Source organism: Medicago truncatula, chromosome 4, assembly GCF_003473485.1.
Source record: "Medicago truncatula cultivar Jemalong A17 chromosome 4, MtrunA17r5.0-ANR, whole genome shotgun sequence".
NCBI classification, from domain to species: Eukaryota; Viridiplantae; Streptophyta; class Magnoliopsida; order Fabales; family Fabaceae; genus Medicago; species Medicago truncatula.
The window spans coordinates 4888386-4904733 of NC_053045.1; the positions used below are offsets into that span (position 1 = coordinate 4888386).

A 16348-nucleotide genomic window follows, 5' to 3' on the forward strand; every position below is an offset into this window, starting at 1 on the left:
CTGTTTTGAACTGAACCAAACTGTTTCAGTTCAGTTCCATAACTGTTAGTAATGATTCAATTTTTTTTTTTTAATTTGGTTCAACTCAGTTTAATAGTTCGGTTCAATTTTTTGGTTTTTTTCACACCCCTATGTTCTCATGATTGCTTATGAAACAAATCTAAATTAATTATTACAAAACAGAACATGCTTAAAAATGAACGCAATTATAACATATATAGATAATTGTTAATTAAGAAAACAAATTCTAGATTTTTATTAAAAAACAACAAATCCAAGACTTTTTGTGGACATAAATAAATGATATTCATTTATTGAAATTGATAGAGTACATTAATACAATGCAAATTTGCTAAAAACAACGAGATGAATTTGCGAACAAACTCACATCATCCATGTTAATAGCATAAAACGACAAAGTACGAACGCCTACACACATGACTATATTAAAGTCTCTGGAATACCCATGTCTATGTCTCTGGATCAGCAACGTGGAGGACATCAAAGTCGTTGATTGAATTTGCATTGGATCGAAACCAATATGACAATCTGAACCGAACCAATACCTGAGCAAAACAAGAAAGACAAACAGCGCCACACAAAGACGACAAACACTCCCACGTCGCACTAAGACGACGAAATCACAAAATAAAAGAACGAAATAAATGTGGAAATCACTTATTTTAATAAGAAAGGAAAGAGAAAAACGAGATACAGAGGTGATTTTGGATCAAAAATTGACCTTAAATCACCCCTCTTTATTGATGAAGAAGAAGAAACTAGAGTTTTGGTGACGACATACAAGAAAAGAAATGAAAAAGAGACTAGAGTACACTTCTGTTTTGAAAACACAAAACAACAACAACAACAAATTCAAGATTAATGACCAAGCTCACACAGTATTATTGGTGGTCATGATGACATGCATCAACCAATAATTCTATTATGTTGAAGAAACTTCCTAAACCACCGGGCAGAGAGCTTAGGGTGTCTTGTAAGATGACCATTCTCATAATCAACAAAGTTAATTCCAAAACGCACAGTGTATCCGTCATTCCATTCAAAGTTGTCCAAAAGGGACCATGCAAAATATCCTTGTACCTTCACACCTTGCCTTCACACAAGAAACAAAAAAAAACAATAATATAGTCAAAATTAAATGCATAAAACTAAAAAATTAGAGTGCGAAAATAATATAATTGATTCTGATTTAAGTAAATAGAGGGTGCTACCTCATTGCAGATAAAAGATAATATAGATGACGATAAAAGTAATCAATTCTGTTAGTATCCATGAGTGCCTCTTCCAGTGATAGCGTTGGATCATTGACTTCATTCATACCTATGATTTAAATTTATTAGAATTTTCAAATTTTAGTTTATTAGACACTGAAAAAAGGATAATGATTCATAATAAAAGAATGTAATATAAATATTACCATTTTCTGTTATGATAATCGTAGGATTGTTATACTTTTCCTTTGTGTACAACAGTAGGTCCTGAATACCCTTTGGACAAACATATAACCAAGTTGCAGCCTGCACATATTGTTTAGTTATTATTCTATCAATCAAATAAGATGTAACAATAATCTCAAGAGAGTCTTACTCACCCATGCTCCAATGTATGTCCCATCTTTATTCTTATCTGTCATGAATCATACCAGAAAACAATTTATGTCAAACAAGGAATCATAGCAAAAATTGATTTTTCTATTAATGATTTATGCCATCTTCATTAGGAGTGGTGTGAAAGGTGTTCTTACCTGTTAAAGTCACATTAACAATTTTGAAAACACTATTGACGCCGTCAGCGCCGCCCGATGGAGACTGTATAGGAATTGGTTTCGTTGCATTGGCAGCATACATGCTGGTGTAGTAATTGATTCCAATAAAATCATATGACCCAATAAGACTCTTAGATTGCTCTGCAGTGAACTTTGGTAGCTTATCTCCCACATAAGACACCAAGCTTGCTGGATACTCTCCTGTTGTCAGTGGCTGTATAAACCTGCAAACAGATAAAGAAGATTTTAAATTATACGGTCACAATTTTGTCGCGATCCATGGTTGTTGTAGAAACGGTCAAAAAGTATAGTTGTTACCATCCAAACATGAAATCAAGGGCGTCTTCAGCGGCTTTTTGATCTAATGGGTCAGTTGAGTATGGTTTAAACCAGTGAGAGTTTAATCCAATGCCTATTACACCATTTTGAGCCTGATATGTGGTTTTATACAATTCGAAAACATCTGCATGAGCAAGAAGTTGGTTGTGTGTGGACTTGTACCAATCTGATGTACTCAAAGTGTAAGAGAATGGCTCATTAAAAGTAACCCAATGCTTTACACTGTCTCCAAATTCCTTGAAGCATATATCCACAAAGTCCTTAAAATCTTTTCTGCATATAGAAATTAAACAATCAACTATGGGAATAAAAAAAATGTTATAATGCTCTATCCTCAATTTATTATTTCTTGAATGAGTGAGTGGTGTGTGTGGAGATCATTCTAATCTCAGTACATAAAGTTCTGAAGTATCCAAAACATTCTAATCTTTCTCGCAATTCTGTATGTGCATTTTCTATCAAATTTGTGTCACGATACTTACCTAATATTCTCGCTGACAAAGCCTCCATAATCATCTTGTAAGGCCTGGGGAAGATCCCAATGAAAAAGGGTCACATATGGTATTTGACCTGGATCAATAATTCCATCAATTTATATTATTATGAGTATGAACATCATGAATATGATATACTAATAAAGTATGGAATATTATGCATTACCATTAGCAAGTAGCTCATAGATCAGGTTCTTGTAAAATATGATTCCTGCTTGGTTTACACCGTCACTTATTTTTCCAGCTGCATATTTGTTAGAGTTGTTAGTGTATATGGAAAATACAACTAGTTGAAACTCATTAATGATGTAACCAAATTAAACATTTTCTATTACTTGGAACTATCCTTGGCCAAGATATGGAGAATCTGTATGCATCTGTATTCATATTCTTCATGATTTGAACATCTTCCTGTTAAGATGTAACAATGGTTAACACATATACTAGACAAAAAAATTAGAGATTCATAAAGTAAAATCTATAATTGATGTTGAATTCTTAAACATCAATGATGTAACATTATATCTCTTGCATGTTCCTCAATGCAATAGTTTTTTGAACTAGTAACATTATTACAATGATGTGAAATTTACAAGAACAAGGGAATGTCGTAAGTCTTGATACTTGGAAACCGGTAATACATGCTTTGGAAAAAGGGCTTGGTGGGTGGAGCAATCGGTTTGTGAGTTTTGGGGGGGGGGGGGGGGGTGTGACTTCAAATTGTGTGTGGTGCCTGGGTATTCAAGAGGTGGAGGAACACTTATTTTGTAGATATAGATTTGTTGGAAGGATTTTGTATGCAATTTTTAAATGGATTGGAGCAGGGATGATTTTACCGTTAATATTGTTTCACTCCTTTAATATTTTTCATCATATTCTTTGGGGAAAAAAAACATCGAAAAGGGCTTACTCTCATTTGACATGCAACAATTTAGCAAATTTCGGAAGCTCGGGATGAAATAATTTAGCAAAGAAAAATTATAGATTTAATTCATATGCACTAATAGTATACATTTTTTTTACATTGTCAATCTATTATAACCTTTTCATCACTAAATATAACCTTTTGATCACTAAAATTATTTGATGTACAGTTACAATTTGTATCAATTAATCTGAAATTATATATCACATTAGAGGTACCTTATAACGATGATAGTGATCAATAGCTACATCTGCATTCTTTCCATCCTTTACCATCCCTGTATGCAGTTACACCAATTACCACATTAGAAGAAAAATATGATTCCAGCCATTAGCCACATGGAGTGGCATTAGAGTTATCAAATTAATTATATATATATATATATATATATATATATATATATATATATATATATATATATATATATATATTTGTCGTTGTTTCTGTTTCTTTTCTTCAATATCTAACAGGAAATAACTACAACAAAAATATTCTATTAGAATTCTAATACAAAAACTTGTGTTGTCATTAATAGTTTTTTTTTTACACTATCGGTAGAAATTGTGTGTGTTAAGCACGCCTTACATCTTACGTGTACAAACATGAAGTCCTATGACTTGTCTATATATCTTGAGACTTATTTACATTCATCAAAACATATAAATCATCTGAAAGTTTGGTAACAAATTAAAGTCTCATTTCTTGTTCATGTAGACTGATTATAATTGAGAGTATGAGTAGCTAAATAGGGTTGACCAAATTGATAAAAAAAAAATTGAAGGTCTTGGGTTCAACTCTGAACGAGTCCAAAATTTCCACCACGACACTATCCAAATCACACCACTACAACCACCTTGCAAACCAACACCACCTGTGAACCACTACTACCTACCAATTAGGTGTGGTCATGATTTGTAAGGCGCTTGTAGCCTATCCACTATCTAGGTTTTTGGCTAGACAAGATAGTATCAATAAAACTATAATTATTGAAGAAAAAAAAATATATGTATACCTGGTGTATGGGCAAATATATCCCATGTACCCTTTCCTCTTCCGTCTTCACTTACAGCACCTTCATACTACATTATCAACACAAAAATTATACCGTTGATAGATTAACCTCCAATTCTTTAGATTCAATAATATAACTCATACATAATCAATACTCCATAATATAAATCAGCTACATCATTTACTCAATGAATCAGAAAATGAATTTTTTCTTATATTTTAGATCGGAAGAAGTATTACTTTCTGTTTCTCTAAATTTATGGACTTTCAAGCATTTTTTTAAGACATGTTTTTTCTTTGGCCAATCTTATAGCATTAGGAATTAAACATATTATTTTTGGTGCACGACTGTTACAAAAAGCAAAAGCATACATTAAATATGCATGAATTTTATTTTTAGTAGTACTTCATATTTTTGTCCAAATTGAAAAAGATCAAAAGAACGAAGATGGAGAGAGATATGTCTTAGCCTTTACTACTAGAAAAAGCAAAATTAGCGAGGGAAATTAATGACGGAAAAAATGAAATTCCTCACAAATTTCTTGATCGTAAAATTTAGTGACGAAATTAGAGAGAGATTTTACATTTTCCCTCACTAAATTTAGTTCTTTTAGTAGTGCTTTATGGTAATCTAATAAAAATGTGAAGCAATGATTATGCATATTTCCACATGCATAGTAACATACACACAATGTTACAAAACGTACCTGGTAATTGGAGGAGCCAGTACCAAAAACAAAACCTTCCGGAAAACTGCTCCGATTTAGCTCAAAACTATCAGCATACGTAGAGACAATAACAGGTTCTGCCCCTAAAATAAACATTAAAGAAATTATTATGAGAAAAAAAATCTTTTTATAATGTTAATAATAATATTTTATTGTCATTTTTTAATTGAATTTTATCGTTCTTGGTTTTGTCAATGTTGGTAACTAAATCAGTCCCTAAAGAAATCCTCTTGTTCGCTTTTTGTAACTTTTTTTCTCCCCCTTTCTTTGTTTTCTTTATTTTTGCCTTTTTAAGAGGGTTCTAATAAAAAGAGGCAATGAATCCTACAAATCGGTATTGTGAACAATGTTACCATGATTAGTACCTTTGTCCACACAACCATGACCTTTCCCCGAAAACAAGAATGAAATAATAGATTCAACCATAAACATCAAATGTGGTCGATGAGTATCACATAGATTCTTGAACGCAATTCTAGATTATGAATTGTCCATTCCCCTAATGTTACAATAGAGAAACTTCTTTGAGAAGAATTTGAAGGTGGACCCTTAGAAAACTCCATTGAGGAGAATTTTGGTCTAACTATTTAATCTCTAAGATTGCTAAAATAAAAACTTTTAGTCATCATATATTCCAAAAAGAAAAAATATATTTAAGGCAAATCAAAATTACGCAACATGAAATACAAATACAAATAATTACAAATCACCTGATTGCACCGTACTTGACGATATTTCCGAATGTGGTCTCTTTCTCTTTGGAGGGGGTGGTCTGTTGAATGCTCCAAATTAGGCATTTTAAATAATTATGGAAGACATTTTTAATAAAATAACGTTATAAAGTTGAGAATTATACTTGCTTGATCACAACATTATATAATTTTATTTAGGCACATATATAGATGGTAAAATGTAAAATTGAAACACTTAAATAATATATTATTTTAAATAAATAAATAAAGATTTAATTATTTTTTAGGTTCCTAAATTATTTGGAAATTATAAATAAATTTTTAAATTAAAAAATTTTGTAATCAAATCCTTAAACTAATTTTTTTCTTGCAATTAGATCAATTTGTTAGACTCTTGTTAGTCAACATGTAATAATAGAGCATAATTGCAAAAAAATGTATTCTTAAATTCAATTTTAACCTGCTATTTTAAAATTCGGAATTTTAGCCTTTTATAAGTTTTAGGATTTTTTTACCCCAAAAAACCTGAAAAATATATTATAGGGGGAAAAAATCTTGAAAATATATAATACAGTCGGGCTAAAATTTGGATTTCAAAATAGGGTGTTAAAATCTAATTTTCATTCAAAATAAGAGCGTCAAAACTACATTTAAGCCAAAAATATTATAGTTCAAGGACATGATTGTATTTTTTTAGTATATGGACCTATTTAAAAATCCTCAAGTAGTTTAAGGACCTACAATGCGATATATATAAATATATTAATGTTTATAAATGTAATTATCTAATTATCTGCAAAAGAGGAGAGAGCTGAGAGAGGGGAGCAAGATATGAAAAAGAGAGTCCACGATAAAAGAGATGATATGGATAGAAGAGAGAATATATGAAAGGGGGATAAGAGAGAGAATCGACTTTAGAGAGGATGAGAAAGAGAGGGAGAGAGAAGAGATGAAATGAGAGGGAGAGTTTAGAAAAAGAATATTTATTTTGCATCTCTCTCTTGTTTATCTCCCACTCAAAGGGAGAAGAAATATGGTTGAGAGAGGAGAGTTGAAAAAAGAGAAAAGATAGAAGATAGGAGAGAGACATACTCAACGAATTTCCCCCTCTCTTTATCTCTTTCACTATATTCTTTCATCTATATCCACTATCTCATCTCATTCTCTCTTTAATCTCTCTTACATCTCTTTTCGATATCTCTCTTCTCTATTTCCCTTTATCATATCTCTATCATATTTTGTCTTACTCGGATATGGAGATAGACGAGAGAACTATACATAATAAATAATAATATCTAACTAACAAAAGTGTACCTGATGAACCTAATTACAAAAAATATTGTAGTTTAAGGACTTGATTACAAACTTTTTTTTTGTTTAGGGATAAAATAGTTCTAGGACATATAAAATAATTAAACGCCATAATCAAATGATAAGTATTTTTATGAATGTATACTTAAATATATTTAATTTGTGGTTGTGCCCATATAAAAAAAGTTAATTTTAAGGGGTTGTCTAATATATACCCAAACCAACGGTGGATCGTCATATTTTTAATAAATTTTAATAAAATAATATAAAAATGAAAAACTTCCATCTTTGGATCATTTTTAAAATTAATAAAATAATGTAAAAATGGAAAACTTCCATCTTTGGATCATTTTTAAAAGGTCCATGTTAAACACATCTTTAATGTTACTATTAACTTTAAAAGTAAAAGATAAAATAAAACAAAATATTTTAAAAAATTTTTTTTTTTTTGATAAAAAATGTTAAAAGTAATGGAATATAATAAATTATAGAAAATATGTTAATCCAATATATTCTCAAGATCAACATGAATTAAGGATTCCACTTGAGTGGCATTAATTTTAGTGGCATAGGTAGGTAGCTGACCAATCCACATCCTAAAACAATCGATTGTACAAAAACCCAAACCGAGAAAGAGCATAAAATAGAGAAATATTCCAAGCAAAATAAAGAAACAACATCATATTAAGAAAAATAAAAAATTTATGAGAGTAAGATGCAAGACGAAACCAGCAATGAAAATTACCAACTCTATACATAATAACATTCAAGATCGAACTTCACAAAAAAAATAGTTGAATTTTCCCTAAAAAAAAAAAAATAGTTGAATTTTAAAGTCTCCAATATTAAAAAGAGTTGATATCGACTAATATTTACAAAGGTGCAAAATTATACCTGATCACATTCCTCATTGATTGGGACTGCCGTGGGATATCTATGAAGAAATATAACTAAGGATTCGAAATCAATTGTTGCTTGTTTAAGTGCATGTATTCGGGTATATATAGGAGAGGAGAGGAGGCTAAATTGATTCTTAGAGACACAACCACCTATTTACACTGGAGAGAGAGAGAAATTAAGAATGGAAAGAGACAGATAAGATAGAAAATAGAGATTGAAAATAAATGTGTATTAAATTAGCGTTGAAATATTAAAATTGCACTTAATAAAGTAATAAACGAGTAAAAATATGTAAATGCATAACTCTAAAATTATAAGTTTTGTCAATTACTTTCCTAAAATTAATAAAACTTTAATTACCCTTCTAAATTTGTACAACGTTAATCAATTTACCTCCTCCGTCAAATTTTTCAGTTAGTCAACATGATGTTTTGCAAATACCCCTCTGAAGTTTTGCATTTATGTGCAAAATGCCCTCTGAAATTTGAAAATTTATATTGTTTTTCTTATCCTTAAAAGTGACTGCATTATCACTGAATTGTGGAGCATATAAATTTTCAAGTTTCTGAGGGCATTTTGGTAAGTGCAAAACTTGTATTTGCAAAATGTCATGTTGATTAACAGAAGAATTTGACGCATGGGGTAAATTGATTAACGTTGTGCAATTTTAGGGGGTAATTGAAGTTTTGTTAATTTTAAAGGGGTAATTGACGAAACTTACATTTTCGAAGGTAATTGCCTATTTACTCATTTGTAAATGGAGACTGTCGTTTAGAAAGAGATACACACGAAAAATGTTGTGAGTCCTACAATTGAATGAGTCCTACCATTATTAATTATTTTTTTAGTTTCTATGTGTCTTTATTTCTTTAAATGAAGAAAGACAAATGAAGAGAAACTTTCTTTTGGTGGTGGTCGGCAGCTAAGTTGACGAGGTCAAATTAAGAAGAAAAAAAAAATTTAAGGATAAAATTAAGAGAATCTTAACTCTTGATAAACACTAGTATTTTTTTTATATAAAGTATAACTGCTCATAGTTAAAACTGTGGACATGCATTTTCATTTTGGACAAGAACATGTGATTTTCTTTTCTTTTTATTATCAGTAAACAAATTTGGTATCTCGAGGTTTATAGAAAATGTGTAAAAATAATTTGATATCACGGAGTTCATTGAAGTTGTGCATATTTTAATGTTAATATGGATCGAGTATCTTATTTTTTATTAATTTACGAAGGTTAGAAACTGTGCACATTCAATTATATTATGGACAAGAGCACATGTTAGTTGGCTATACATTATGAAGGAATCAATGGTGTATATATATGTATTAAATTTTTCAAAAGGTCTTGCATCTATTAATCTTAGTTACATATTTTTTTAATCTTTCAAACAGATGGCAATACGTTGTGTGATATGATTTCAATTATTCAACTAGCATAGTATACCTGATTTGCACATTTTCGACGTGTGATTATCAGTGTTTTTATTAAACAACCGTTAGTTTTAATTTTATAACTTATAAAATCAAACTAGAAATCATAAAACATATTGTGCAAAAGTTTTGCATAAAATATTTGACTGTTTATGGTGTTTTTGAGTTTAAACATGAAAATGATGAAGATAACTGCCATGTTCGACAATATTAAAAAGGTTTTCGGAATATTCAAAAGGAAGCAAAAAATTTAAAGACGAAAGTAAAGAAATTAATGTTGTAATATTTTAATATTTAATTATATTCCGACGATATTATGTGAGCATATATCTCTATAGTAATTATATTAGTTATTTATCAATTTGAAGTCTTAATTGATTAGTAATCAAATTAAGTAATAAGGTTTATTAGATTTCTACTTAGAGTATTAATTAATTAATTAGTGGATATGGACTAATGAGTGGATGGCCCATTAATGGAATATTGAGAAACTCTAATGGTCATCAAATATAAAAGGTCCATCCAATATAAAAGAGGTTATGGTCCCCAATATACAGTACATGACAATACTTTCTCTTCTTCTCATCTGAAGAGAACTTGAGGCATAAAGATACCGGTTGAGGAAGAACCAAATCAGAAGCCGCTAACTATGTTTTGTGTTTCAGAATTCAGATCATCACATCTCCTATTTGTTTATGGTTGTTGTTGAAAGGGTTGTCATGAAAGCTTTATCCAAGTATTTCTGATACCCTAATTCTTAATATCTTGATAAATCAAACATGTCGTAGATCCGATCATAATCATGTTCAGTGGCGGAGCCAGGAAAAAAAGCTCTGGTGGGCCACTAAAATTAACCGTTGAAAAATTGTTTAAATTCTCTCAAAATAGACCTATAATTGAATTATTTAAATTTTTTGGGTGGTCCACTACACCACTTGGCGGAAATTTAGATCAACCGAATCCTAAAATCGACACAAAATTGTATATAATCTCGCAAAATAGACCTATGATTGAATTATTTAAATTTTTCGCGTGAGCCACTACACCACTTTGCGGGAATTTGGATCAACCGAAATCTAAAACTAACACAAAATTGTATAAAATCTCGCAAAATAGACTTATAATCGTTGTTTTTTTAATTTTTCGGGTGGGGTTGGCCGTGGCCCATCACAGCCCATGAAGGGCTTCGCCATTGATCATGTTCAATGTTTTGTTTGCTTCCGCTGTTGATTAATAATTGTTGAACATGTTTTATGAAATCTGTTTTTATTAAGACCTAAATTTCCAACAATTAAAAGAAAATGATTTGCATTGCATAAATGAAATTGGTACACCAAATCACACATACATTATCTTGTTAATATTTTGTCACGATAACTTTGATTATTCGAGCATAAAGAATGTCAAATTGGTACACCAAATCACACATACATTGTCTTGTTAATATTTTCGTAATACATGTCAAATTGATTTTTTATTTCAATGTTAATTGTGGAACCTCCGTGAACAAAAAAAATCTATAAAAAAACCCACGTTACAAAATCTATTCAACATCAAAGGAGTACAAATTGAAATAGATTTGAAAGATGAAATCACTGTTAATTGTTTATTTGATTCACGATGAAAGATTGATTTAAGAGGAAAGATTGAAATTGGTTTTTTGTTTACATTTTGAACAATATTATCTATCAATAGATAGATCGATTATATTAATTAATTGCTATGAATAGATCAATTTCTCATATAAAAAAAATAAAATAGAAGCACAATTTTGATAGTGAAGGGTATCAACACAAACGGTGGGTGGGAATGGATTAAAAGTTCTATTTCTAACCATTTCCAATAACACATGTGTCTTTCTAACCATTTCCAATAACACATGTGTTTTTCCACATGGTATCCTTGGTTGAGAACTGTTCAGCTTCTCGTCTATTTTTTATCTTACAGTGGATAATTATTCTCGACTTTCTCGTATAAGATGGTTATTCTTATATGATATATTCTCTCTCTATATATATATATAGAAATGTCAATGCACGAATTAAAATCATCTTCATTTAAACTTTTCTTCGTTTTCTCCATTATGGAGAGATAAAGACATAAAAAATTCTTAAAAATAATTAATGATGATGGGACCTATTTAATAATAGGATCCAACATATATTTTATGTGTTTAATTATCTCTTTCTTATCAAGTCAACCATTTTAGTCTCTTATGGCTGCAAAAATATTCATGTGCTCATTCTCTTCAAGGTTAACATTTTACTCAAGAAAATTAATTGGAATAAAAGTTTGGTCTTGCTACCACAGAGACGCCACATCAAATGATTATGATCTATTTTTATTTTATTTTTCATTCAACTAGAAAGAGGTGCAATTGAAGGAGTTACGAAGATGATGGTCTTTTTTATATAAAAAATACTAGTGGCAAAATATGGTTATATTCCTATTATAAAAAAAATAAAAAAAACTGCACAACCATGAACCATGGTGAACGAACAGACCCACAGTTACTAATTAGTAATAATTTGTGTTAAACAAAGAAGATGAATCAGAGCCGTCACCAAAACCCTAGTTTCTTCTCCTTCATCCATCAAAGAGGGGTGATTTAAGGTCAATTTTTGACCCAAAATCACCCCTCTAACTTGTTTTTCCTTTTCCCTTTTATTGAAATAAGTGATTTTCACATCTATTTTGTTTTTTAATTTGTGATTTCGTCGTCTTCGTGCGACGTTGGTTTGTTCGTCGTCTTTGTGCGACGTTGTTTGTTTTTCTTGTTTCTCTCAGGTATTTGATCAGTTCAGATTGTCAGATCAGCTTCGATCCAGTGCAGATCCAATCAATGACTTTGGTGTCATCCACGTTGCAGATCCGGATACATGGTTATTCCGGATATTTAAATATAGTCATATGTGTAGGCAATTGTACTTTGTCGTTTTATGCTATTAACATGGATGATGTGAGCATGTTCACATATTCATCCTTTTTGTTTTTAGCGAATTTGCATTATATCGATGTACTCTATCAATTTGAATGAATGAATATCTTTTATTTTGTCAAAAAAAAAAAAAAGAAGAAGATGAATCACTAATTGCAGACAAAAAAACTAAAATTACCATAACACCTATTAAGTTTAATGGCTTTTAAAAGTAAAAGTGTAGATTTTTTATCCAAATATAAAAGGTGTACATTGTTAATATACAACTTATAATTTTTGAATGGATCCTCTCAAAAAAAAAAAAATTGAATGGGTGTGCATTAGCAACCTCTATATAATATATAAGGAGAGATTAAATTATATCGAGATAATGTTACATCAATGTTACACCGTTTAATATCATTTTACTCGATGCATATTCTTCAAAGTTGACATCATTCACATTAATTTTTACGAAAAAGTAAAATCATTTGATATATTATTAAGATACAACAAGATTAACGATGTTCTATAAAAATGCATAAACCATTAATCTTGATGTATCACAATAACATACGAAATGATTTTAGATTATAGTAAAAATTTACGTGAATGTTTCTATGTGATATAAACTTATAATCCAACGGTCAAATTTAAAAAATATATATCGAGTAAAATTATATTAAACGGTATAACATTGATGTAACATTAACTCGATGTAATTTGATCCTTATATAAAATGTGAACAGCGTACATAGTAAAATATGATCAAAACTGTGCATACGGCACATGCATGAAATTACATTTTGGACAAGAACATGTAAATCATGTTAGTTAGCATTCGTTTATATATTTTATTAATTTTTTCAGAAAGTCTTTGCATCCATTACACGTTACATATTTTTTAATAGTTCATGAAATTGGCAATACGTTGTGTGTTCTGCTCGTGTTACATATTCGTGATCCGCTCGTGTTCGGCGAGGAAATGTTAGTTTTGCAAGCATTTTTTTTTTATATAGAAGTTGTGCATATTTTAATGTTAATATGGATTGAGTTTTTATTTTTTATTAGTTTACAAATGTTAAAAACTGTGCACAATCAATTATATTATGGACAAGAAATACAAGGAGGATCAAGTAATAATCCTCCAATCAAAAGCATTTCCATTTTTTTAATCGTTCATACAGTTGGCATGTTGTGTGTTATGATTTCAATTATTCAACTAGGATCTTATACGTGATTTGCACATATTCGGCGTTTGTTTACATGTGTTTTTGGTAAACAAACGTTAGTTTTAATTTTATTACATTAAACTAGAAATCATAGAACATATTATGCAAAGTTTTTTCAAAAAATGTTTGAGTGTTCATGATGTTCTAGAGTTTAAACATGAAAAGGATTAAGATAACTGCCTTGTTTGACATGATCAAAAATGTTTTCAGAATCAAAAGGAAGCAAAAACTTTAAAACGAAAGTAAAGAAATGAAAACAAAATGATTTGCAGTGCATAAATGAAATTGGTACATCAAATCACACATATATTGTCTTGTTACTCTTTTCTCACGATAACTTGGATAGTTCGAGCATAAAGAATTTTGTATTTGATTTGTGACCCTTATTTTCCTATAATTTTTTTTTTATATATATACATAATAAGAAATAACTGAAAAATAACAGTCCTAAACTGCAAATCTTCGACAAATCCAACATAACTCCATGTGTCTTCAACCTTTAACCTTGCCTCTTCGTAAACAATTTGAATCTTCTCTGTCGAAAGCCAAATGATTTGGGATATACCAAGACTCTTTACAATCTGTCGAATGCACTCATTTCTAGACAAACCAAAAAATGAAGTTTTAGCTTCGACTAAGACTATAGGTTATATAAACAAAGAAAGAGAACTAAGACTATAGGTTCTTGCTGCAATGAATTTAATTTGGTATTTTTAACAAATTTTGAATCCATATCCTTCTATGTTCATAGCTTTTATAAATTAAATTTTTGTTATTCTAATCTAATACTCCATATAAGTTGATATCATTTCCATTGTTGATTTGATTTTGGAATGGAAAAAGTTGAAGAATTGTTTGTCGGTGCACAAGGAACGCATGTTTTTTTACTTACTATTTTTTATAGACTTGGTCCGGCAACTTTGTCATAACATTTATAATTATTAACACAATTGTATATTATGAAGTTCTTGTTTAGTGTGGAAGAGGGAAAAATGTTTATTACAGTATCTGCTAATAATTCATCACCTTATTTTAAGTTGTGGTGGGTTTTTTTTTTTTTTTTTTGTTTACTTATTTTAATAGCTTTGTTGTCAACGAAACAAAAGCAGAGTGGAAAGCTGCACTAAAACAATTATTTCCCCCCAGAGTGCAGATCTGCTCCATTACTAAAAATGTTTATACATTACATAATTGGAAAGGAAAATTGTTTTCTATGATAGAAAAGTTTATACATTACATAATTGTAGATATGATAGTTTTTTATTTCGATGATTGAGAGACTTTAGCAGTTGATGATAATAACTTTTCGATGATTGAGATTCATTAAATAACATTATGTCATTTTTTGCAACATTGAACTTTTGGGCAATAATTATGGGCACGTATTTGACCATTGTAACAACTTTGGTTCTTTCAAAAAGATTGCATAGAGTTTGCGAAAAGTTATCAAGAATGTCAACTACATGCAGGAATCCAACATGTGTCTGCTAGTGAGTTACATTCGACTGTAAAGCCTTGGCCATTTAGAGGATGGACTCTGGACGTAAACGGTGAGATTAAACCTGGTTCGTCAAAAGGGCACAAATACATATTGGTTGGAATAGACTATTTCACCAAATGGGTAGAAGCCATCCCTTTAAGAAAGGTTACTCAAGATGTGGTCATTAGTTTCATTCAAAACCATATTTTGGATAGGTTTGGAATTCTAGAAACTATCACCACTAATCAAGGATCAGTCTTTATAGGCCAAAAAAATGGTACGATTTGCTAACCAAACAAGTTTCAAATTGTTAACTTCAACACCATATTATGCTCAAGCAAATGGTCAAGTCGAAGCAACCAATAAAAACCTCATCACTTTGATTAAAAAGAAGTTGGAAGAAAATCCAAGAGGTTGGCACAAGACCCTTGATCAAGTTCTATAGGCTTATAGAACTTCTCTTAGAAAATCAAATAACGCAACTCCCTTTAGGCTTACATTTGGACATGATGTTGTGTTACCTGCAGAAATTTGTCTACAATCCACTAGTGTTCAAAGACAACATGAAATTCCTGTTGACCGTTACTGGAATATGGTTTTGGATGAGTTGGTCGATATAGATGAAGAAAGGTTAAAAGCATTAGATGTTCTCATGAGGCAAAAGGAGAGAATAACCAAGTTTTATAACAAAAAGGTCAAATCAAAAACTTTTGATGTAAATGACTTGGTTTGGAAAGTTATCCTGCCTATGGATAAAAGAGACACAACCTTAGGTAAATCGGCACCTGGTTGGGAAGGACCATGGAAAATCCTAAGAGTCTTTTTGAATAATGCATATGAAATTGAAGAGTTGAATGACGACAATCGAATCATGTGCATGGGAAATACTTGAAAAAGTATAAACCATTATTACAAGAAGTCAAAATAACTTTAGACTAATTCGAAAAGAAATTAAAAATATTGCATTAAGAAATTAAAGCCACTGGTGGGCAAAGTACAAGATGTCGAATCTTAAACATTAAATGTAAGTTTCATTACACAACATTCGACATATACATACATTACAATAAGCCCTAAAATTAACTTAATGGTCATAGAA

At 30.2% G+C, this 16348-nt stretch overlaps 2 protein-coding genes across 2 annotated transcripts; one reads left to right on the top strand and one right to left on the bottom strand.

The window, feature by feature from the left end:
- Positions 1 to 287: 287 nt before the first annotated feature.
- LOC11422744 (beta-glucosidase 24) lies at positions 288 to 8330 on the bottom strand. Its single transcript, XM_003604595.4, has 14 exons — positions 8181 to 8330; positions 5994 to 6055; positions 5263 to 5366; positions 4557 to 4623; positions 3763 to 3821; positions 2955 to 3030; positions 2786 to 2863; positions 2608 to 2695; positions 2105 to 2398; positions 1766 to 2010; positions 1613 to 1647; positions 1439 to 1538; positions 1233 to 1341; positions 288 to 1114 (listed from the first exon to the last, which is right to left on the bottom strand). Exons 1-14 carry the CDS (start codon positions 8195 to 8197, stop codon positions 928 to 930), a joined length of 1521 nt encoding a protein of 506 aa, XP_003604643.1. The 5' UTR covers positions 8198 to 8330; the 3' UTR covers positions 288 to 927.
- Positions 8331 to 15523: 7193 nt separating this feature from the next.
- Positions 15524 to 16141, top strand: LOC112420739 (uncharacterized). Its single transcript, XM_024780360.1, has 2 exons — positions 15524 to 15662; positions 15777 to 16141. The coding sequence occupies exons 1-2, from the start codon at positions 15524 to 15526 to the stop codon at positions 16139 to 16141; spliced, it is 504 nt and encodes a 167-aa protein (XP_024636128.1).
- Positions 16142 to 16348: the final 207 nt, after the last annotated feature.